The sequence below is a fragment of the Bos grunniens genome, chromosome 6 (genome assembly GCF_055505025.1).
Source record: "Bos grunniens cultivar Pamir isolate PY7600 chromosome 6, Bosgru_T2T1.0, whole genome shotgun sequence".
Classification (NCBI taxonomy): Eukaryota; Metazoa; Chordata; class Mammalia; order Artiodactyla; family Bovidae; genus Bos; species Bos grunniens.
The window spans coordinates 40,348,688-40,372,502 of NC_141170.1; the positions used below are offsets into that span (position 1 = coordinate 40,348,688).

The 23,815-nt window shown below is 34.7% G+C and overlaps 1 protein-coding gene across 11 annotated transcripts in view; it reads right to left on the bottom strand.

Moving 5' to 3' along the window:
- The window catches only part of ADGRL3 (adhesion G protein-coupled receptor L3), a 949,445-nt gene that overhangs the window by 88,957 nt on the left and 836,673 nt on the right, over positions 1-23,815 (bottom strand). For all 11 annotated transcript variants that reach the window (XM_086407653.1, XM_086407652.1, XM_086407651.1 and 8 more), the window contains 3 exons: positions 21,548-21,768; positions 3,738-3,804; positions 2,441-2,532 (listed from right to left, as the gene is read on the bottom strand). In XM_086407653.1, coding sequence (XP_086263779.1) covers positions 2,441-2,532; positions 3,738-3,804; positions 21,548-21,768 — 380 coding nt within the window. The remainder of the gene's footprint in view (positions 1-2,440; positions 2,533-3,737; positions 3,805-21,547; positions 21,769-23,815) is intronic.

Sequence of the window (23,815 nt, forward strand, 5' to 3'; positions counted from 1 at the left end):
TCCTTAAAAACCATCATCATTACATTCATGATTACATTCCTCTGCTCATTTGATGGTATGTATGCTTCATTATTGTACCCATTTTAAAGAAGAGATAAAGGCTCAAACTTGCCAATGGCTGTAAACTATAAAGGAATTTATACAGAATTCAAATCAAGACAGCATCATTTAAGGCTTTATTTTGCTTCATAATATAAAATTTGATGCCTTCTATACTATGACATGTAATTATCACTTTTGTGTGCTTGTTTTTCTAATTAGTAATATCACAGAGATTCAACTCATATTACCTAAAGAAATACATATGAATAATGAGAAAACAAATATATCTTTTAAAATATGTGACTGTACTAAGTTCAAGACATTTCTAAAATTTTTAATTTGGTAAAAGCTGTCACATAAATATCAAAGTGTTATTCACTTATTTCTGATAGTACTTTAAAATGTAACAAAAATGATAATAAAATATTAAATGCATTTTTATATTACATAAAGATACATATAAAGATATAATTTATATGAAAGTGAGTACAAATATGCTAAGATAAAGAAGTTATATTTTATGTGCCTATATAATTGATCTAAATTCAATACCATTAGGAACAAAGAGTCCAAGGAACCATAACGACATTTTAGAAGGGCAGTCTAGTTGTACATAATTCAAAAGTGTAATGACTCAACTAAGTAATATTAAACTACAAAAGACTATTACTCACAGTAGATAAGTTCTAGTTTACTACATTATATTTTTATTTTTTCTAACCCTTTAGCTACTTTTTCAACTGTTATAGACAGAAGATCCCTTAAACCAAATTAAGCACTTAATTTCAATGCACTTTTGTCACTACAGTCTTTAATGCATTACTTTATTCTGAAAACACATTGAGGACTAACTGTGGGCAAGGAACTATGTCAGGTGCTAAACGTAAGTCGATGAGAAATGGGTGACAGAGCTGCTATCTGAGAGATATCAAGGAGAATGTCAGTAGCACATGAAAGTTACAGGCAACCTCATTAAACCTCTGAAAGTACATTCATTTAAATAAAAACATTTAACCAGTTTATACGTAGCATAGGCAATCACTTACAAAAGCTACTTAATACAGACTATATGTTAATAACTAAAGTACATCTCTATACTATTCTTTTTTTTAATTTTTATTTTATTTTTAAACTTTACAAATTGTATTAGTTTTGCCAAATATCAAAATGAATCCGCCACAGGTATACATGTGTTCCCCATCCTGAACCCTCCTCCCTCCTCCTTCCCCATACCATCCTTCTGGGTCGTCCCAGTGCACTTGCCCCAAGCATCCAGTATCGTGCATCGAACCTGGACTGGCAACTCGTTTCATACATGATATTATACATGTTTCAAGGCCATTCTCCCAAATCTTCCCACCCTCTCCCTCTGCAACAGAGTCATACTATTCTTTCTCAAATGTCACACCCTTTAAGGGAATAAGACAAAGTTCTTGGTTATACTAAAGAACTTTTTTTTTTCCAGAAAATGTAAATTGGATTCTTTTTGTGTATATATAAAAGAAGTACTACTAGGGAGGAAAGGAATGTGGATATTTTCTTATCTCTGCATGTTTCAGATTTTTTGAGCATAAAAAAGCAGATTTTCGTTAAAGGATAAACCTTGAGAGTTAAAAGATGATTGCATACTGAGAGTCTTCTGGTGGGGTTTACTTCCCAAGAGATTTGTTAACATTTCAAAGAAGGTAAAATCTGGAGCATTACATTTGTATACCATAAGATTTTACATTAGGGAGATGTTAAGTTTCTCTTTCTCTCTCAGGAGGACAGAAGGGCAGCAGTATAAGAATTCCTCCGTAAACACCCAGATTAATAATTTCTGGGTTCCTCCCCTGTAGTATAAACATCCTCCTTTGGTACTTGCAGGTGGCACCATCTTGCTCTCTTCCCACTGCTCTGAAGTAGGAGATGGAATGTTGAGCACTGGTGTGGCTATTACTCTACGAAACAGGAGTCTGCCCAATATAGTAACTACGTATTTGTTCCTGGACAAAATAAATAAATGCATCTAATAAAAACTTGGTCTTCCCTGGTAGCTAAGTTGGTAAAGAATGTAACTGCAGTGTAGGAAACCCAGGTTCGATCCCTGGGTTGGGAAGATCATGGGGTCACAAAGAGTCATGCATGACTGAGAGACTAACACAGTTTCAATAAAAAACTTATCATTTTTTAAATTATAATTTAGGGGGGAAAAAGTCTCTTTGAAGACAAAGCTTCACTATACTTATTTTCAGGCAGAACAAGTCACCGCAGTAGTCAGTAAATGATCTTATTCAGCAAATAAAACACATTGATCTTTATCATTTTGTCATAAATATCTCAATACAATTAAAAGCTTGAATAGTTTAGTGTATCAAGGTAAGGTAGACTAAAGAAAAGCAAAAGAAAAGTTACTTACTTGATATTATCAAGACAGCCAGATTCAGGTTTCAGAATGGCAGTGTGATGAAACATTTTATATAAAGCAATCCCAAGGAAGATTACATTAAGCTGGAATGTAAAAGGTACTGTTATGTAGCATAACTGGAGTAGAAAAAAAAGTAAGTCTATTTTCTATGACAGATGAGTTGTTCTGGGAAATTAGCTCTCATAAAATAATTGGATCACAGATAATCATCTAGTCTTTTTGTAAAGGCAGCTTGGAAACTTGAGATACCAGAGGATTACAAAGCATTGATATGCCAAATGCAAATAGAAAATCAGCAGCAGTTGGAATGATGCTGTAGAACTATAAAACAATTCAAAGTCAAGTATATGTTTATAAAAAAGACAATATCTATTCCAGGTTGATATTATATCCACCCTCCAAACATGGACCTTAACTTATTGTTCAAATGCTGCATTACAAAACTAATATTCAAAATCATAATATTTGTGAATAGCTAGATCAAAAGGGTTATAAAATGCTGGTTAAATTCTCATGCTACAACAAACTAGAATTAAAGTAGTGGGCACCCCCAATGACATTTTTATATCACTGGACCAAGACAGACCATATGACTGCAAATAAAACAAAACAAACCACATGTTAAAATGCCCTTGTTACCTGCTTTGTTTATACTTCAGAACTTGGGGCAACCTTGTATTTTAAAATGATAAGCATAAATAATGATACCAACAATAGTATCTAAATTAGGATAAACAATTCATATTTGAAAGATACTATGCATTTAAAAATAAAAAAGAAAGCATGATTCCAGAATGTTTGCCTAACTTATTTGTCATTCTCAAGTAAAATCCTCTTAAATTTTAAAGTTTTTGAAATTTATATAAAAACAGAATTGGAAGGAACAGGAAGGTTATTTATTTATTTTTTTGCCACATTTCCAATTTGATTCCATTCATAATTCAAATTATCCAAATGAAAAAGAAAGAAAATGTACTACTGTCAAACAAAGTCATCACTGTTTAAAACCTATAAAACCAAATGGATTATGCTAGATCAGGTTCCTGAGGAGCTATAATAACTGCATAAACTTGTGCAAATGCATGTTTTCTGCTCCCGAGGGTTTTGATTAAGCATTTTACAATATAAAAGTAGACTAATGAGTGTCTAATTGCTTGAGTTATGTAGTGTCAAATAAATGCATGCTTACCCCCAAATTAATCTATGTAAATTAAAGATAGCCAGCATAGGGAGAGTGAAAGTTTTATTTCTTGACCTGGGAAACACATAGTTAATTAGGAGTTCTCACCATAATTATCAAGGTCGCTGGTCCTATAAAACTCCAAATGAAGTAGGTGTCAAGTCGGAGCCAACATCTGCAATGAAACACAGGGAGAGAAGGCATTCAAGGACTGGCTATGGGACATACATCAAGAGTGAGTGAGTGACAGAGAAGAATGTGAGCTGCAAAGCATTCCACTGGGAGACAGGAAATATTACACTGCTTGTTCATTTAAATGCTGAATTATGTGCCCAATTTCTGACAGCACTATTGATGGAATAAGATAATTACCCCTGGAGGAAGCAGGAATAAATGGCACTGGGCCTATTTGCTGGGGCCTTTTGTGTCTGTCACAGAAATCTTAAGAAAAGAAAGAAAGAAAGAGCCATACATATAGCCATTAAGTCGAGTAGCTTTAAGCTATCCTTTTCTCTCCAATTATGGTGCTACATAACCTGTCTATCAGCTGTCAGGTAAAGTGACATTTTCCTGTCAAGAAGATCTGAGGAGATTCAGTACAAAGAAGAAATAAATTTGGTATCAGAAGACTGAAGTTTAATTAGGTTGGGCAGCCAACCTTTGAGAGTTCTTGAGTCTTAAAAAGTGCATTGTTACTGCTAGTGCTTCTGAGGTTGCAAATGATCCTTAGCATTCCATGAAGTTGATTCATGACCCAAAAGTAAATTATTAATCACTTAATTTCAGTTACATTTAATACTCCCCCAATTCTTAAAGCCTTTGGGAAATTACATTTTCTTTCTTCAGGATGACAGGAAGACAAAATGGAAGTGACTATTATGAGAAAGATTAATGTAAATCTTGAATAAATTACCTTTGATGTTAAAAATCATATCTTAAATTATTTGCCATGTGGATATATTTGAAGCATAATTAAAAAAAAAACAAACTAGAAAATAGTTCAGTGGTGTGCTAAGCATTCTAAAACAGCATGTATGTTGTCTGAAGTATGTAAATATTTCTCATTATGTAACTACTCATTAAATCTCAACAATAATGGAGAACCAGAAAAGCTATGAAGAAATTTATGTATGTCAATACAGCAACAAATTAAAAAAATTTTTCTATACATGTGATGAAATGTTATAAAGTAGTGAAGAGTAAGGGTCTTTATATGTCAGTAAAATAGATCACAGGAACAAAGTTTAGTGAAAAACTAAAGTGACATAGCTATATGAACTATAATATTCATATTTTGACAGATATATTTAAATATGAATGCAATTTTTTAAATTAATTGGGAAAAAATCACCGAACTCAGGTTAGTGATTGCCTCTCATATGGGTGTACAGAGGACTAGAAATGCACAAAAGAGGTGTTAGCTATATGCTTCATTTTTCAAATTCCTGAAAGCTACCTGCCAAAATACTAACAGTTTTATCATCTGAGCAATAGGGCCAGTGAGGTTTATTATTATTTTTTTTCTTTTTACTTTTAAGTAACTTAAATTTTTTATAAAGGTTAAAAGTTAGATTTTTTAAGTAAAGAAATAATCAAATGCCCTGAAAAAACCTGATTTTAAAACAAGAAAATTGGGCTTTATTCTATAAAGTAAAATATTTGCAAATAATTTACACTGGGATATATTTGCAGTCCAATAAGAAACTGACTACAAGTTCATCTTTTTACATAATTTTTCTTCATTCACAATAAACATAATAATCATATTTGAAAAAATGTTAGAGAAGCAATCAATACTCAAACTACTAGCCATTAATTTGTTTGAGTACTTAGTAAACTTTTTGTTGTGCTGTTGTTAACAAAGTTTGGCCATGGAAAAATAAAAGTGTGGTATTGGCAATAAGCAGAAACAAACCAGGGAACTCAACGATTGAAATACGAACACTGTCTTCATTCTGACTGTAGGCTAGTTTGTTACCCCTCTAATAATGAGTTTGTGTGTGTTGCCGGGAGACCAAAGCAGAGGAAATATCCATGGGTCTTTCAGGGTTTTCAACAAGGATTATATTTTCCCACAAATTAAGATCAATAAAGGACAAAGCATAATATTTTCCCAGATTAAAACATACATAAGCACACGTGCACACACACACATACACACACAGACACAGAGTCCAAGAATGTTGCTAAAAAGCCAGGCTCCTCTGTCCATGGGATTCCCCAGGAAAGAATACTGGACAGGGTTGCTATTTCCTTCTCCAAGGGGTCTTCCCAAGCCAGGGATTGAACCCAGGTCTCCTGCATTGCAGGCAGATATTTTACCATCTGAGTTACCAGGGAAGACCTCTGAAATTATAGCAGCATGATATTCTAACAGCACATTTAAGAGTGCCTGTTATTAGTATAGCCCCTGTTCATGTGGAGGTCAAACAAGTTTTTGAGAGTTAATCTGAGAACCAAAACACATTCTCTGCAAATTTTTTCAAAGAGAAATGTATTTCGAGGATTTCTGAGAACAGTTACTGTACAGGTTAAGTATAGTAGTTTTAATTACAATATTGCAGAGTATCTTGGATTAAGTAGGAAATTTAAAAAACTTTACATAATCTCACCAAATGTGTTGTTAAAATAACATATTAAATTTTAGTCTTACAAAACTTTTATACTTTTTTGAAAAAAATGTCTTCTCTACTTAGCAAATGCTTTGTTTGGAAATAGATGTGCTTTTGGCATAGTGATCTCTAAATGTAGAAGTGAAATTACTTTAGAAGTTTTCTTTGGGGAGGAGGGTAAAAAAAATTCTTCAATATCTATTTGGTATAAATAAAATTACTATATAAGTGTTTTTTTAAATTTTTTTGAAAGAAAATTCTTCAATATCTTTTCAGTACAATAGATTTAAATTCCCTGGAGAACTAAACAGCGAATGAGGCAATATGAAAGACTTAACATGTGCTGAATAAATCATCCATCCCTAAGGGCTGCCTGGGCCTGACTATCTTCTGGAAGGCAATGTGGCAAGAATTCCTTTTCTAATTCAATTGCCATATGGCCATACCTGCTGTTTCTGGCTGCACGCTGGCTTTCTCAAAAGTTTCTGTATTTCCTCTCTTTCTCATTAACTATCTCAAAAGTTTGTGTGATTTGTGCCCTGAGTTTCCTATGCCAGTGTTGAAAGAACTCACCCTGGCTTTAAGGTCAGGGAGAATACAGACATCTCTCAGTATCCATGGGAATTGGTTCTAGGACCCCAAACCCTCAATCCACAGATGCTCAGGTCCCTTACAGCTGGTCCTCCTTTTTTATAGATGCTGAACCCATGGATCTGGAAGGCCAGCTGTATTATGTGGGTGTTTTTACATGCCTGGACACATACAGTCCACCTCGTAGTATTCCAAAAGTCTAGACAATTCAATGTCACTTAGATACAATGTAAAACCATTAAGTAAGGAAAGACAAATGTTAAAGGAACAATGTATTGCACTAAACACATTAAAGTCTAGTTTGCAAATGACTGCATAGATCTGCCACTGAAAAATATGATTTATCTGAAAATTTCCTTTATTCACTAAGCATCATTTAATTTGTGAAATTGTTAATTTTGTACTTAGTCACTCAATCATGTCCAACTCTTTGTGACCCCACGGACTGTAGCCAACCAGGCTCCTTCGTCCATGGGGATTCTCTAGGCAAGAATACTGGAGTGGGTTGCCATGCCTTCCTCCAGGGGATCTTCCCAACCCAGGGACTGAATCCAGGTCTCCTGCATTGCAGGCAGATTCTTTACCATCTGAGCCACCAGGAAGCCACTTTTGTTTAATTTTTAAGATTATATCAATTCTTTTCTAATGAACTTCTGTCATTTATATATAATCTATACATTAGGTTTATAGCAGTACTATAACGAGAGAGATAATCCGCTGTTGAAAGAGCAAGTGTATTCTGATGACACAACATGCTTATTTGACTCAAGTTTGGAAAACCTTGTAAGACCAGATATATCCTGTAATTAAAAGAGAACTTGTCACAAACCATAAACTTTGACTTTTCCTCCCATGTACCTATACAAAGATGTCATCAAATTTTTGTAGCAATTTTAAAAAATTATAAAATCAGCATATATTGCCAAATATTTGAAAAAGTCTTACTACATTAATTCAAGTTTATTGGTTTAATATGCTAAAGAAGTAATGCTAATTTACATAGCTAAATTATCGTTTTCTTCCAGAATTGTCTTCTTCCAAAATATAAGAAACATTTGCAAATTAGATGATAATTTGGCCACCTCATGCAAAGAGTTGACTCATTGGAAAAGACTCTGATGCTGGGAGGAATTGGGAGCAGGAGGAGAAGGGGACGACAGAGGATGAGATGGCTGGATGGCATCACTGACTCAATGGACGTGAGTCTGAGTGAACTCCGGGAGTTGGTGATGGACAGGGAGGCCTGGCGTGCTGCGATTCATGGGATCGCAAAGAGTCGGACACGACTGAGTGACTGAACTGAACTGAACTGACAGGTATTGATATCTGGATCAGTCTCATATAAAAATATCAATTACCAATCCAGCAAGTACTACCTTAAAGTTTACCCAGAAAACAGAAAAATAAAAATAATGAAACAAATTCATTTCTCAAAACAAGACCAGAGAAAACCATACTTCTAAAGCTAATTCTCTTCTACTAAAATATTCCTCACTGGTTTTCTTTTACTCTTTGCAACCCCATGGACTATATAGTCCATGGACTTCTCCAGGCCAGAATACTGGAGTGGGTAGCTTTTCCCTTCTCCAGGGGATTTTCCCAACCCAGGAATCAAACAGAATCTCCTGCATCACAGGCAGATTCATTACCAACTGAGCTATGAGGGAAGCCCTTTCACAAGAAAAACGGTACTGAAGAATTTATTTACAGGGCAACAATGAAGAAACAGATGTAGAGAATAGACTTATGGACACTGGGCAAGCGGAGGGGAGGAGAGGATGAGATGTATGGAAAGAGAAACATGGAAACTTACATTACCATGTGTAAAACAGATAGCCAACAGGAATTTGGGAATTTGCCGTATAGCTCAGGAAACTCAAACAGGGGCTCTGTAACAACCTAGAGGGGTGGGATGGGGAGGGAGATGGGAAGGAGTTCCAAAATGGAGGGGATATATGTATACCTATGGCTGATTCATGATGAGTTTAATAGAAAACAGCAAAATTTTGTAAAGCAATTATCCTTCAATAAAAAATAAATTAATAAACACACACACACAAAAACATGAATGATTCTGTGTTTAGAAAAATGGTAAAACCAATTGCCCAATATATATAAATGTTACCAAAAACATATGACTTATAATGCTTTTATAATCCAGAAACACTGCATTAGTACAGTTCCTTATTCAAAGTTACCATGTTTAATACAGTGCCGCTTAATTAAGAGGCCATGGTGCACTGTATTTTTTTGCCTATTTATTCACTTTTATCAAAGTAGACATCTAACTATGAACCATTTTTTTGAAGTAATGTAAATTAACAATGGTATTTGCTTCATTTTCTGCAAACTCTAAATCACAGACAAAACTGCCCTTGATGAAGTATTAAATGTAACCAGTAAACAATCTTCGCTACTGGTAGATCATAAACTTTACATGGTCTCATCATATCAGGTTGTTTATGAAAGTTTGTAAACTACATATTTGTCTTTTTTCTGTAACATATGCAGATCTCTGTATATTTGTACTACATATATCTGGCAAGATTGAGAGAGAAAAGAAGGAATAAGGAGAATTGAGGGAAGAAAGGAGAGAAGAGGAAAAAGGACAGATATATACTTCAAGCATAAATCTAGTTCTAAGCTTACTGAATAATACACCTGCTAAGGATTTTGTTAATGTAATTTATATCACAATACACTGTTCCATCTAAACTTGAAATACTTTGCAAGTACATAAACTGGAAAATAGATTGGCAGAGTGATGTAGGAATAGAATGTGATCCACTGGTACTCCAGATTAGCATTTGTAGTTCAGCTCGACTTTTGCATCTGATACATCTCATACACCAAATATAGGTTATGTTGTCTTCATATACCCAATATGCACTTATTTTTTAAAAATAAGTGATTCATTATTTCTTCAGCAAAATACATCCTATAACTTTATGGTGGACTACAAAGGTAAGAAAAGTGCTATTATAATTTATTAATAGTAAATACTGGAATAATCCCTATAGTCCCATGTTGCTTAAACTAACAGGAGGCAGTAGCATAAGAATTGCAATCATTACTTTTATAAATGGTTGCTTTTAATAAAATTTATTTTGCAATTAAAACTATGTTGCTAATCATAGTTTGTATCCCAGTTGAATAATAGCACCAGTAATATACAATAAATGTTTATATATGCCAGATATTTTACATACACTCATTTGTTGCTGTTGTTGTCTAGCCACTAAGTCATGTTTGACTCTTTTGAGACCCCATGGATTGCAGCCTGCCGGGTTATTCTGTCCATGGGATTTCCCAGGGAAGAATACTGGAGTGGGTTTCCATTTCCTTCTCCAGGGGATCCTCTTGACCCAGGGATCAAACTTCCATCTCCTGAATTGGCAGGCAAATTCTTTACCACTGACTCACCAGGGAAGCCCACATGCACACATAATTAAATATATATATATATATATATGCCCACACATACATACACATATGTACTTACTCATACACACACAATTTCAAATATTGCAGTAGTTTTGCAAGGTACTTATATAATAGCCCTCATATTACAAATTAGAAAATGAAACTAACTTGTTCACAGCCACATCACTCATAATTAGTTGAGCCTGAATTTGATTCTAGTCTACCTGACTCCAAAGTCCTTTAACCTAGTGTTTCTCAAAAAGAATAAACACACAAGATATAAAATAATAAAATCTAAGTTTTGTTGACAATTCTAAATGATTAGATGAGAAATGTATATGTTGCACATAAATCACAGATTGCCCAAGTAAAAATATTAGATCTTTGCAATTATAAATTGATCACTTGATAAGATATTATACTTCTTTGGTTCCAGTAAGAAGTTAAGTCCTACATTTGACATCAGTCACATTTTCTAAATAACAAGACAGTAGTCTTGATGTTCTGTGATAGAGCTAAATCTTTAAACAAAAAAAAATATGCTGAACCCTAAATTCTTATATACTGCATACAGTGATAATCTCATGCTCAATGCAGGTTCCTGGGTGATGAAATGATGATATAATAAGCCCTCAGTCTCTGTAATTCATACATAAAACATGCTCTTGGCTTTAACAACATAACATATAACACACAGAGCACTCCTCACACACATATTGAATGATTAGCTTGATATATGTCGATGATAAATACTGGTTCATTATCTATATTATCTCCCCCTGGCCAACTTAAAGTCAAACATGCCTGGTGACAACATATTCAATGAGGTAAATGCTTCATGTTAATGCAATATTAAAAGTAGGAATATTTTATATATAATAATATGATTAGATAAATATTTCAGATGAATATATAATGTTCTATGTGTAGGATGAAGTGCTTAGACATTGTAAATGTATTGAATAAACCTATGCATATAACTTTAAGATACTATCAAGGATAATGTTCCTTGGCTGGCTTCCTTCTTGAATGATAATATAATCCAGTATTTTAAAAATCAATAATCAATTTTCTGTTCAAATGATTATGCAGGTTAGAGAATGAAACTAAAATAAAGAAACTGGAGGGGGGATTTTAACTAGCAGAGGAGAGACTATGCTTTTTAGAGCTGTTGTTAAGCTTGCTAGGAAGACAAATCTAAGACTTAATAGATGATTTATAATAATTTTCAGATCATAAAATTGATTTCAATTATCTTTAAGAGCTCAGTTATGCTTCAAGAACTCAAGGATGTTCTGGTCCATTATAAATGTTCATGACCTAATCAACGTCTTTCAGAAACCTCTTACCAATTTTTGAACTTGCACTTTAATTCCTGGGCTATTCTCTGAGGTTTACTACTTCCCAGCACTCTCCCTTCTCCTCCTGTTGGAACCGACTTCTTTACAGCCCTTTTTCAATCTACCCATCACTTTAACCACTGCTTTTACTGCCCTAAACTTAGATTTCAAGGAAAGTGCTATAAAATATAAATGCATTTTTTTCCTTTGAATAAAAATTAACTGTTCAAACAGTTTACATTTGGGGAGGTAATACTGAGGTAAATAAAGTTTACAGGAACTGATTAGTTTCAGGTCATAAAATCAAACTATTTATCACAGAATTTCCACATCAGTTCTGTTTTAATTATTAAGTCAACTTTTTATCTTTTGACAGAATCATACCCAATGGCTTCACTGAATATCTATATAAATAGTAGTATGGATGCATGCCTGCATGCTAAGTCGCTTAAGTCATGTCTGACACTGTGTGATCCTATGGACTGTAGCCCGCCAGGCTTCTCTGTTCATGGATTCTCCAGGCAAGAATGCTGGAATAGGTTGCCATGCCCTCCTCCAAGGGACCTTCCCAAACCAGGGATCAAACCGGTGACTCCTGCATCTCGTGCATTACAGGTGGATTCTTTACTGCTGAGCCACTGGGAAAGCCCGAAATAATAGTATAAGAGAGACTAAAGGAAGATATAAAAGAAGACAGAAAATGGAAAAAATCCCATAGTTAGTACAATTTAGACCTGTGGTCTACTAGCTGAGGGCTTTTTTTTTTTTTTTTTAACAATTGTATTGAAATTTTAATTTGATTTTCTAAGTATCTTATAATTGTGACTAAATGTAATTCTAAGTAAATTGTCTCAAGAATAATGTCAACACAGATTAAAAGATTTAATTAAACACTATCATGAAATAATGAGATTCTCTTATAAACTTTGCAAATTGATGGCACACTAAGCAATTTCTCAAAATCAAATTATATATGCTTTGTGTGTCAGTATGTGTTTTGTACATAATAATCAATTCAACAACTCTAATAACTTTCATAGAAAAACACATCATAATCCATCAGCCAGATGGAATATGATAGTTACCTCTATCTGTATCAAAATAACATTTATTTAATCTACAAAAACAGTTTTGTCTCCAATTTTATCTCCTACCATTGATATGATTCTGTCTGTACTTTTTAGAAATTTAAGCTATTATTATTAAAGATTTCAGAAATAAAACCTCATGGCTACTATAATAAAATACATTAAGAACACTAAGATGAGAAAAAAAGAAAGAGAAACCTGTTATTTGGAATATTGTAATATATATTCAATGGTTTTATTCTAGATGTAATCAAGCAGTTGAGGCTAACAAGTAAAAATCTATGATAATAAAATTCCAAAAATAAGTAAAATAGACATCTAAGACAAAAATTTTACTGTATCAATTTTAATGACAATTTACAAAAAAATGTGTGACAATATGTCTTTGATTTCTGGCTAATTGCTGTTTATTATGACTGTGGACTTACATATTTGTACTAAAAACATCAATGTAGCATATAAGGAGGTAACATTGGCAAAAAAAACCCCAAATAAACACTTAAGTATGATGAGCAGGAAGAAGGAAATGCCATTAGAAATAAAAGAAATAAGCAATAGTAACAGAAATGAGACAACAAAGACAAATTTAATAATAAGCTTGAAAACGTCCCTAAAACGGGGAAGGAAATAATGACCCCAGTCCAAGAAACCCAGAGAGTCCCAAGGCAAAACACTCTAAGACACATATTAATCAAATTAACAAAGATCAAACACAAAGAACAAATATTAAAAGCAGCAAGGGAAAAACAACAAATAACACACAAGTGGATTCCCATAAGGATAACAGCTGATCTTTCAACAGAAACTCTTCAGGCCAGAAGGGAATGGCAAGACATACTTAAAGTGATGAAAGAAAATAACCTACAGTCCAGATTACTGTACCCAGCAAGGATCTCATTCAAATATGAAGGAGAAATCAAAAGCTTTCAGTTCAGTTCAGTTCAGTCGCTCAGTCGTGTTCGACTCTTTGCGATCCCATGAATCACAGCCCGCCAGGCCTCCCTGTCTATCACCAACTCCCGGAGTTCACTCAGACTCACGTCCATTGATTCAGTGATGCCATCCAGCCATCTCATCCTCTGTTGTCCCCTTTTCCTCCTGCCCCCAATCCCTCCCAGCATCAGAGTCTTTTCCAATGAATCAACTCTTCGCATGAGGTGGCCAAAGTACTGGAGTTTCAGCTTTAGCATCATTCCTTCCAAAGAACACCCAGGACTGATCTCCTTCAGAATGGACAGGTTGGATCTCCTTGCAGTCCAAGGGACTCTCAAGAGTCTTCTCCAACACCACAGTTCAAAAGCATCAATTCTTCGGTGCTCAGCCTTCTTCACAGTCCAACTTTCACATCCATACATGACCACAGGAAAAAACATAGCCTTGACTAGACGAACCTTTGTTGGCAAAGTAATGTCTCTGCTTTTGAATATGCTATCTAGGTTGGTCATAACTTTCCTTCCAAGGAGTAAGCGTCTTTTAATTTCATGGCTGCAGTTACCATCTGCAGTGATTTTGGAGCCCCCAAAAATAAAGTCTGATAAGAGAATTCAGCACCACCAAACCAGCTCTCCAACAAATGCTAAAGGATATTCTCTAGACAGGAAACACAAAAAGGATGTATAAACTCGAACCCAAAACAATCAAGTAAAGAGCAATGGGATCATACTTATAAATAATTATCCTTGAATGTAAATGGGTTGAATGCCCCAACCAAAAGACAAAGACTGGCTGAATGGATACAAAAACAAGACCCCTACATATGTTGTCTACAAGAGACCCACCTCAAAACAGGGGACACATACAGACTGAAAGTGAAGGGCTGGAAAAAGATATTCCACACAAATAGAGACCAAAATAAAGCAGGAGTAGCAATACTCTTATCAGATAAAATGGACTTTAAAACAAAGGCTGTGAAAAGAGACAAAGAAGGACACTACATAATGATCAAAGGATCAATCCAAGAAGAAGATATAACAATTATAAATATATATGCACCCAACATAGGAGCACTGCAATATGTAAGACAAATGCTAACAAGTATGAAAGGGGAAATTAACAATAACACAATAATAGTGGGAGATTTTAATACCCCACTCACACCTATGGATAGATCAACTAAACAGAAAATTAACAAGGAAACTTTAAATGATACAATAGACCAGTTAGACCTAATTGATATCTATAGGGCATTTCACCCCAAAACAATGAATTTCACCTTTTTCTCAAGTGTGCATGGAACCTTCTCCAGGATAGATCACATCCTGGGCCATAAAGCTAGCCTTGGTAAATTAAAAAAAAAAATTGAAATCATTCCAAGCATCTTTTCTGACCACAATGCAGTAAGATTAGATCTCAGTTACAGGAGAAAAACTATTAAAAATTCCAACATATGGAGGCTGAATAACATGCTGCTGAATAACCAACAAATCACAGAAGAAATTAAAAAAGAAATCAAAACACGCATAGAAACAAATGAAAATGAAAACACAACAAGCCAAAACTTGTAGGACACTGTAAAAGCAGTGCTAAGGGGAAAGTTCATAGCAATACAGGCATACCTCAAGAAACAAGAAAAAAGTCAAATAAAAAACCTAATTCTACACCTATAGCAACTAGAAAAGGAAGATATGAAGAACCCCAGGATTAGTAGAAGGAAAGAAATCTTAAAAATTAGGGCAGAAATAAATGTAAAAGAAACAAAAGAGACCATAGCAAAAATCAACAAAGCCAAATCCTTTGAAAGGATAAATAAAATTGACAAACCATTACCCAGACTTATTGGACGGCCCAGAGGGATGGTATGGGGAGGGAGGAGGGAGGAGGGTTCGGGATGGGGAACACATGTATACCTGTGGCGGATTCATTATGATACTTGGCAAAACTAATACAATTATGTAAAGTTTAAAAAAAAAAAAAAAAAAGAAACAAAGGGAGAAAAATCAAATCAATAAAATTAGAAACGAAAATGAAGAGATCACAACAGGCAACACAGAAATACAAAAGATCATAAGAGACTACTACTGTCAGCAATTATATGCCAATAAAATGGACAACGTGGAAGAAATGGACAAATTCTTAGAAAAGTACAACTTTCCAAAACTGAACCAGGAAGAAATAGAAAATCTTAACAGACCCATCACAAGCATGGAAATTGAAACTGTAATCAGAATTCTTTCAGCAAACAAAAGCCCAGGTCCAGATGGCTTCAAAGCTGAATTCTACCTAAAATTTAGAGAAGAACTAACACCTATCCTACTCAAACTCTTCCAGAAAATTATAGAGGAAGGTAAACTTTCAAACTCATTCTATGAGGCCACCATCACCCTAATACCAAAACCTGACAAAGACCCCACAAAAAAAGAAAACTACAGGCCAATATCACTGATGAACATACATGCAAAAATCCTTAACAAAATTCTAGCAATCAGAGTCCAACAACACATTAAAAAGATTATACACCATGACCAAGTGGGCTTTATCCCAGGGATGCAAGGATTCTTCAATATCTGTAAATCAATCAATGTAATACACCACATTAACAAATTAAAAAATAAAAGCCATATGAGTATCTCAATAGATGCAGAGAAAGCCTTTGACAAAATTCAACATCCATTTATGATAAAAACTCTCCAGAAAGCAGGAGTAGAAGGAACATACCTCAACATAATAAAAACTATATATGACAAACCCACAACAAACATTATCCTCAATGGTGAAAAATTGAAAGCATTTCTCCTAAAGTCAGGAACAAGACAAGGGTGCCCACTTTCACCACTACTATTCAACATAGTTTTGGAAGTTTTGGCCACAGAAATCAGAGCAGAAAAAGAAATAGAAGGAATCCAAGTTGGAAAAGAAGAAGTAAAACTCTCACTGTTTGCAGATGACATGATCCTCTACACAGGAAACCTTAAAGACTCTGCCAGAAAATTACTATAGCTAATCAATGAATATAGTAAAGTTGCAGGATATAAAATCAACACACAGAAATCCCTTGCATTCCTATACACTAATAAAGAGAAAACAGAAAGAGAAATTAAGGAAACAATTCTATTCACCATTGCAACGAAAAGAATAAAATACTTAGGAATATATCTACCTAAAGAAACTAAAGACCTATATATAGAAAACTATAAAACACTGGTGATAGAAATCAAAGAGGACACTAATAGATGGCGAAATATACCATGTTCATGGATTGGAAGAATCAATATAGTGAAAATGAGTATACTACCCAAAGCAATCTATAGATTTAATGCAATCCCTATCAAGCTACCAACGGTATTTTTCACAGAGCAGGAACAAATAATTTCACAATTTGTATGGAAATACAAAACACCTCGAATAGCCAAAGCAATCTTGAGAAAGAAGAATGGAACTGGAGGAATCAATCTGCCTGACTTCAGCCTCTACTACAAAGCCACAGTCATCAAGACAGTATGGTACTGGCACAAAGACAGAAATATAGATTAATGGAACAAAATAGAAAGCCCAGAGATAAATCCACGCACCTATGGATGCCTTATCTTTGACAAAGGAGGCAAGAATATACAATGGAGAAAAGACAATCTCTTTAACAAGTGGTGCTGGGAAAACTGGTCAACCACTTGTAAAAGAATGAAACTGGAACGCTTTCTAACACCATACACAAAAATAAACTCAATGGATTAAAGATCTAAATGTAAGACAAGAAACTATAAAACTCCTAGAGGAGAACATAGGCAAAACACTCTCTGACATAAATCACAGAAGGATCCTCTATGACCCACCTCCCAGAATATTGGAAATAAAAGCAAAAATAAACAAATGGGACCTAATTAAAATTAAAAGCTTCTGCACAACAAAGGAAACCATAAGCAAGGTGAAAAGACAGCCTTCAGAATGGAAGAAAATAATAGCAAATGAAGCAACTGACAAACAACTAATCTCAAAAATATACAAGCAACTGCTACAGCTCAACTCCAGAAAAATAAACGACCCAATCAAAAAAATGGGCCAAAGAACTAAACAGACATTTCTCCAAAGAAGACATACAGATGGCTAACAAACACATGAAAAGATGCTCAACATCACTCATTATCAGAGAAATGCAAATCAAAACCACAATGAGGTACCATTTCACACCAGTCAGAATGGCTGTGATCCAAAATTCTACAAGCAATAAACGCTAGAGAGGGTGTGGAGAAAAGGGAATCCTCTTACACTGTTGGTGGGAATGCAAACTAGTACAACCACTATGGAGAACATTGTGGAAATTCCTTAAAAAGCTGGAAATAGAACTGCCTTATGACCCAGCAATCCCACTGCTGGGCATACACACCGAGGAAACTAGAATTGAAAGAGACACGTGTACCCCAATGTTCATCACAGCTCTGTTTATAATAGCCATGACATGGAAGCAACCTAGATGCCCATCAGAAGATGAATGGATAAGAAAGCAGTGGTACATATACACAATGGAGTATTACTCAGCCATTAAAAGGAATACGTTTGAATCAGTTCTAATGAGGTAGATGAAACTGGAACCTATTATACAGAATCAAGTAAGCCAGAAAGAAAAACACCAATATAGTATACTAACGCATATATATGGAATTTAGAAAGATGGTAACGATAACCCTGTATGAGAGACAGCAAAAGAGACACTGATGTATGGAACAGTCTTTTGGACTCTGTGGGAGAGGGAGAGGGTGGGATGATTTGGGAGAATGGCATTGAAACATGTATAATATCATGTAAGAAACGAATCACCAGTCCAAGTTCGTTGTAGGGTACAGGATACTTGGGGCTGGTGCACTGGGATGACCCAGAGAGATGGTACGGGGAGGGATGTGGGAGGGGCGTTCAGGATGGGGAACACGTGTACACCCGTGGTGGATTCATGTTGATGTATGGCAAAACCAATTCAATATTGTAAAGTAATTAGCCTCCAATTAAAATAAATAATTTAAAAAAATAATAAGCAATAAGATACATAATTCTATATACAGAAATTCTTCTGGTTGTATAGAAATTCTTTGCTTATATGTATTTTTAAACAATATCTTGATTAAACTCCCTAGAAAAACAGGTCTCTTCGTTTCAGCTTATCAAGTACATACAAATGACTGAATAACATTTCTTTTTCAACACGTGCTTCTTCAAAGAGCAAAACAGAACTCTATAGACACTGGGCTAGATGAAGTCCCAAAGGGGTAAGTCAAAAATCTTTTCCATGTATTTTGAAGGTCTGTCTCTGGACAATTTATTGAAAATATAAAAATGAGGCACTAACTGCTCTATGCCCACCTGTGATAGAGTTTTAGGACAATTTTCCCTATCCTTTTCTATACTTCTTTCATTTATCCATTATTTTATCTGTATCTGTTTTACTTCTCCTTGTTTTGGGAAAAATCATAATGGTGAAACTGAATTATCATTAAGGCTTGTTTCAAATCAGTGCCTGGGAAATAAATTAGCCTCTATTCTTACAAAGTAATAATGTCAGTAAATGAGAGCTTCCAGGTATGGTACAGGAAATTAAAGCAATGATACCCAAGGCTTTAACAAAGTCACAAGAGAATATATAGTATTGATTCTAAGAAAAGATAGATAAAAAATAACTATGTCAGTCAATTTAATATATGAGAGTGGAAACATATTAATTAAAACAAAAATCCTATGATTTAAGGGCAATGTCTGCTAATGGGTTTCTTTCAGAAAGGATAAAAATATTCTAAAATTAGATAGTGGTGATGGATGCCTAACACTGAATATACTAAAAACAATGGAAGCATGTTCTTTAAAAGGGTGAACTTTATGGCATGTAAATTATATCAATAAAAGATTTTAAATTAAATTCTATCATCTATCTAATCTCCATCTCCTAAAATGTCTTTACAGCAAAATATAGACAATAATTTTATCTAATCCTAATCTGGTCCATGATTGCCACCGAGATACACAAAATGACCTTAGATTTGACTACAATTCACAAGGTTTAGATTAAAAAATAATTACTAATAGCAATATTAGGCAAATGGTTTTATGTAGCCTGTCACTGTTCTCAATAAAAAATTCAAAAGAAGTGATACGGTCTCCTTTTAAATACACTGTTGGTGCTTCTACATCAAAGCATATTCTATTTTAACTATGCTCCTTGTAACTGTGGAGTCCTCTTGTCATTCCCTCCTGAATCTTCTCTTCTGGGAAATGAGCTGCTTTATTGCTAGCATATTCAGGCTGCTGACTGCTGGTGGAAAGTCATGAAATTTGGCTTATTAACTTCTGTATAAATTGATGTTATCTAACCTCATCTGGGCCTTCACTATTGCTTGGAAATCTTTTTATTAATATCTAATTGGCTCCTTAACACATTTTCCATAGTGCTCATTTCAAAGCTTTTCAAATCTCCTGTCTTTTCAACATGACCTCACCTGTTCATTCAGCAAAGATCAGCATCTCCTACTTGATGGAAAAATTCCTCCACTTCCAAATTTATCTTACCTGTTATTTTCTTCACACCTCAGAAGACAGGGGTCATCTGACTATTTCAAAAACATCCTAGTTTTAGTGGAAATAAACCTGACTTATTTCATTACATGTCTGCCACCATCTACTTCTATCATCATGGGCAAGGCAATTTACCTGGCTCCTGATTTTTTCATTTGTAAAATTAATGCCTTGGACTAGGTGAATTCGAAGGCCACTTTCAGTACTGAATCAAGGTTTTTCTCATCTTATGTCTAATCTATGCTTTTCTATCCCCCTGGGACCTTTCCTTTTCATTCAGCCTATATATGTTGAATACAAATGAGGCATAAGATACTTTCTGTCTGCTAATCTCCTCTTTCCAACTTGATTCTTCACACCCTAGATGTTCTTGCACCTTCACTTTTAAGAATTCTTCATCACTGGTATCATAAATTAATATTTGTACTATTTCTCAATCAAATGTTTTCAAGCTGTAGTTAACACATGAAGATTCTACTCTATTGCCACTGACTTATCTCTTCACATCTTCCAATTTGACTTCTGTTTCTAGCACTTTATCAAAATAGGACAAATGATTTTTCCTCCATGCTTACCCTACTTACATTATCTTGGACATAAAGTCCCACCTTGAAACTTTTTCTCACTTTCTCCATAGTTCAGAGGCTTTATTTTTCACCTCTCTTCCTTCTCTATTTTTAATTTCCTTCCTCAATCTATGACTTAAATGTGAGTATTCATCAGAGATGTCTTGTTCTTCTTTCTAAACTTTCTTCTCTGAAAACTAATTAATTCTCAGGATCCCAGTTATTATAATGATGTGAATTACAGGAATATTTTTCACTGAATTTCTTTCCATAATTATGCTTAACATCTCTATGGGTATGTCTCACCAGTTTGAAGGTATGTTGAAAATAAAGGTCATCACTAGACCCCAGTAGCTACCCGGGGAAAAAAGGGAAACCACAAGTTGCCCCTGATCCTATAAGTCTACCTTTCTATTAATGGTATAAGTTACTTTCTACTGACTAGAATTGATATGTCAGGAAGGAGACAAGGTTTCAGTGTCAGAGACTAAAGTCTCCTCTGAATACACATGTTTAACATAGCTAATTCTTGAGTTGGCAAAAGTCTCAATGCTCTGAAAGATATTAAAAGTATCATCCCTTTACAATTACTCAAGTCTGTGATGTAGATGTGGAATCTCGGAATACTATCTCTTTTTACATAATAACAAAAGTACAACCCATGAATTGAATTATCCTCATTTGCTTTTATAGTTCTGTCATTTATTGCTGTAAGGTGATATAAAGATCTTAGTTTCTGAGAAAATTCAAAGTTTCAATTTCAACTAGATTTAAAAAGAAGAGAAAAAAGGAAAGAAAACATAAACTCACACTTTATCAGTTCCATAACTCCTATAGTCTACAGCAGCTGACACAGCCACAATGAGGGCAGGCATCCCATAGCCAACCAGGTAGAAGTATTTCCTTCGTGAATGTTCACTCTCAAAAACCTCTACCAGCATGATATAGAGCTGCACTCCCTCCAGGAACATCCAGGTGAAGGCAGCCAAGAAGAAGAAATGCAATAGGGCAGCAAAAACTGCACAGGCAATCTAGGGAAAGGAACACATGAGTCAGTCAGATAACTATCAAAAGAAGTTTCAATTGCCATAAAGTTAAAATAAATATTTATCAAGACTACAGTAGTAAAATAGGTCTGCAAAAGAATTGAGACAAGATTCTTAAAATTCATATACTTAATTCATATATTAAAACCTAATCAAATATAACCTATATTTAAAAATCATCAATTCAGTTCAGTTCAGTTCAGTCACTCAGTCGTGTCCGACTCTTTGCGACCCCATGGATTGCAGTATGCCAGGCCTCCCTGTTCAATGCCAACTCCTAGAGTCTACTCAAACTCATATCCATTGAGTCAGTGATGCCATCTAACCATCTCATCCTCTGTCGTCCCCTTCTCCTCTTGTGTTCAATCTTTCCCAGCATCAAGGTCTTTTCAAATGATCCAGTTTTTCACATCAGGTGGCCAGAGTAATTGAGTTTCAGTTTCAGCTTCAGCATCAGTCTTTCCAATGAATATTCAGGACTAATTTCCTTTAGGATGGACTGGCTGGATCTCCCTGAAGTCCAAGGGACTCTCAAGAGTCCTCTCCAACACCACAGCTCAAAAGCATCAATTCTCAGCACTCAGCCTTCTTTATAGTCCAACTCTCACATCCATACATGACTAATGGAAAAACCATAGCTTTGACTAAACAGACTTTTGTTGGCAAAGTAATGTCTCTGCTTTTTAATATGCTGTCTAGGTTGGTCATAACTTTCTTCCAAGGAGCAAGCATCTTTTAATTTCATAGCTGCAGTCACATCTGCAGTGATTTTGGAGCCCCCCAAAATAAAGTCTGTCACTGTTTCCACTGTTTATTCATCTATTTGCCATATTTAACATTTGATTAATAATATATATGGATGAAAGCAGAGCATTATAATAAGAAAAAAGTATAACATGTAAGAAAAGGTTCTAAGAAGATTCTATTGATAATTATACTAGAGATTAGTCTAAAGGTTTTAAAATAGATCTCACAAATTTTTTTCTTGGTCCTGTATAAATAATCCTGTATTTATTAACATACTAAATTCTTCAATGTAAATGAAGGAGAAACACTAAAACCAAGGAGAAAAATAGCTCAAAATAAAAATATAATAATTAAAATAGTTTATGAGATTATTACTTATTATTAATTGTTTATTTCTTCCTTGCCTTGTTTCAGAAAGGATTTAAGCTGAATTGTGAAGTTTGTACTGCAAAGATGTAAAAGTAGATCTGGTAAAAATAAACTGTTCCATAAGTGCTTTCATTTTCTTATTTTGTGTGTTATTTTACTAAATGCTGGTCTACACAAGCTTGGTAAAAAAGGCAGTTGGACCTTACTCTGTCATATTTTCTAAGGTACTACAAGTTTCAGCTGACCATATATTAATTTTCTTATGTCTGTTTCTGAAATTCTCATTCTTCTGGAGGGGAAGTCTTTATTTTTTATGAGTCCTAAGTAAAATCTGTGGTTCCTATAAAAAAAAAAGGCAACAAATTCATACAAATGATCTGATTAGTATAGATTCAATGATGAGTATGATCCTTGAGAAATGAGGCAAAAGGCAGGTCTATATCCTTGGGTTAGAGAGATGATGATGAAGGGGTGATAAGGAAGTCAGGCACCAAAGGAGCTAGAGAGAGAAAAGGGAAGTGAAAGTCATTCAGTTGTGTATTACACTTTGCAACCCCATGGACTTTAGAAGCCTACCAGGCTCTTCTGTCCATGGGATTTTCCAGGCAAGAATATTGGAGTGGGTTGTCATTCCATTCTCCAGGTGATTTTCCCAACCCAGGAATTGAGTCCATGTCCCCAGCATTGCTGGCAGATTCCTTAATGTCTAAGCCACCAGGGAGGCCCACAGAGAGAGAAAGCAAAGCCTAACTGCCATATAAGATGCAGGAAGAGGACACATATCCAGCAACAAGAGTAAAGACAGTTGGGCTGAGCTGCACCTATCCAAGTTTCATATCAATCATTGTCCTCATGCTACTGTCAGAAATTAGTTTTGTGCAGTCTGCAAAATTTGGAGAAGTTTATCATACCATAT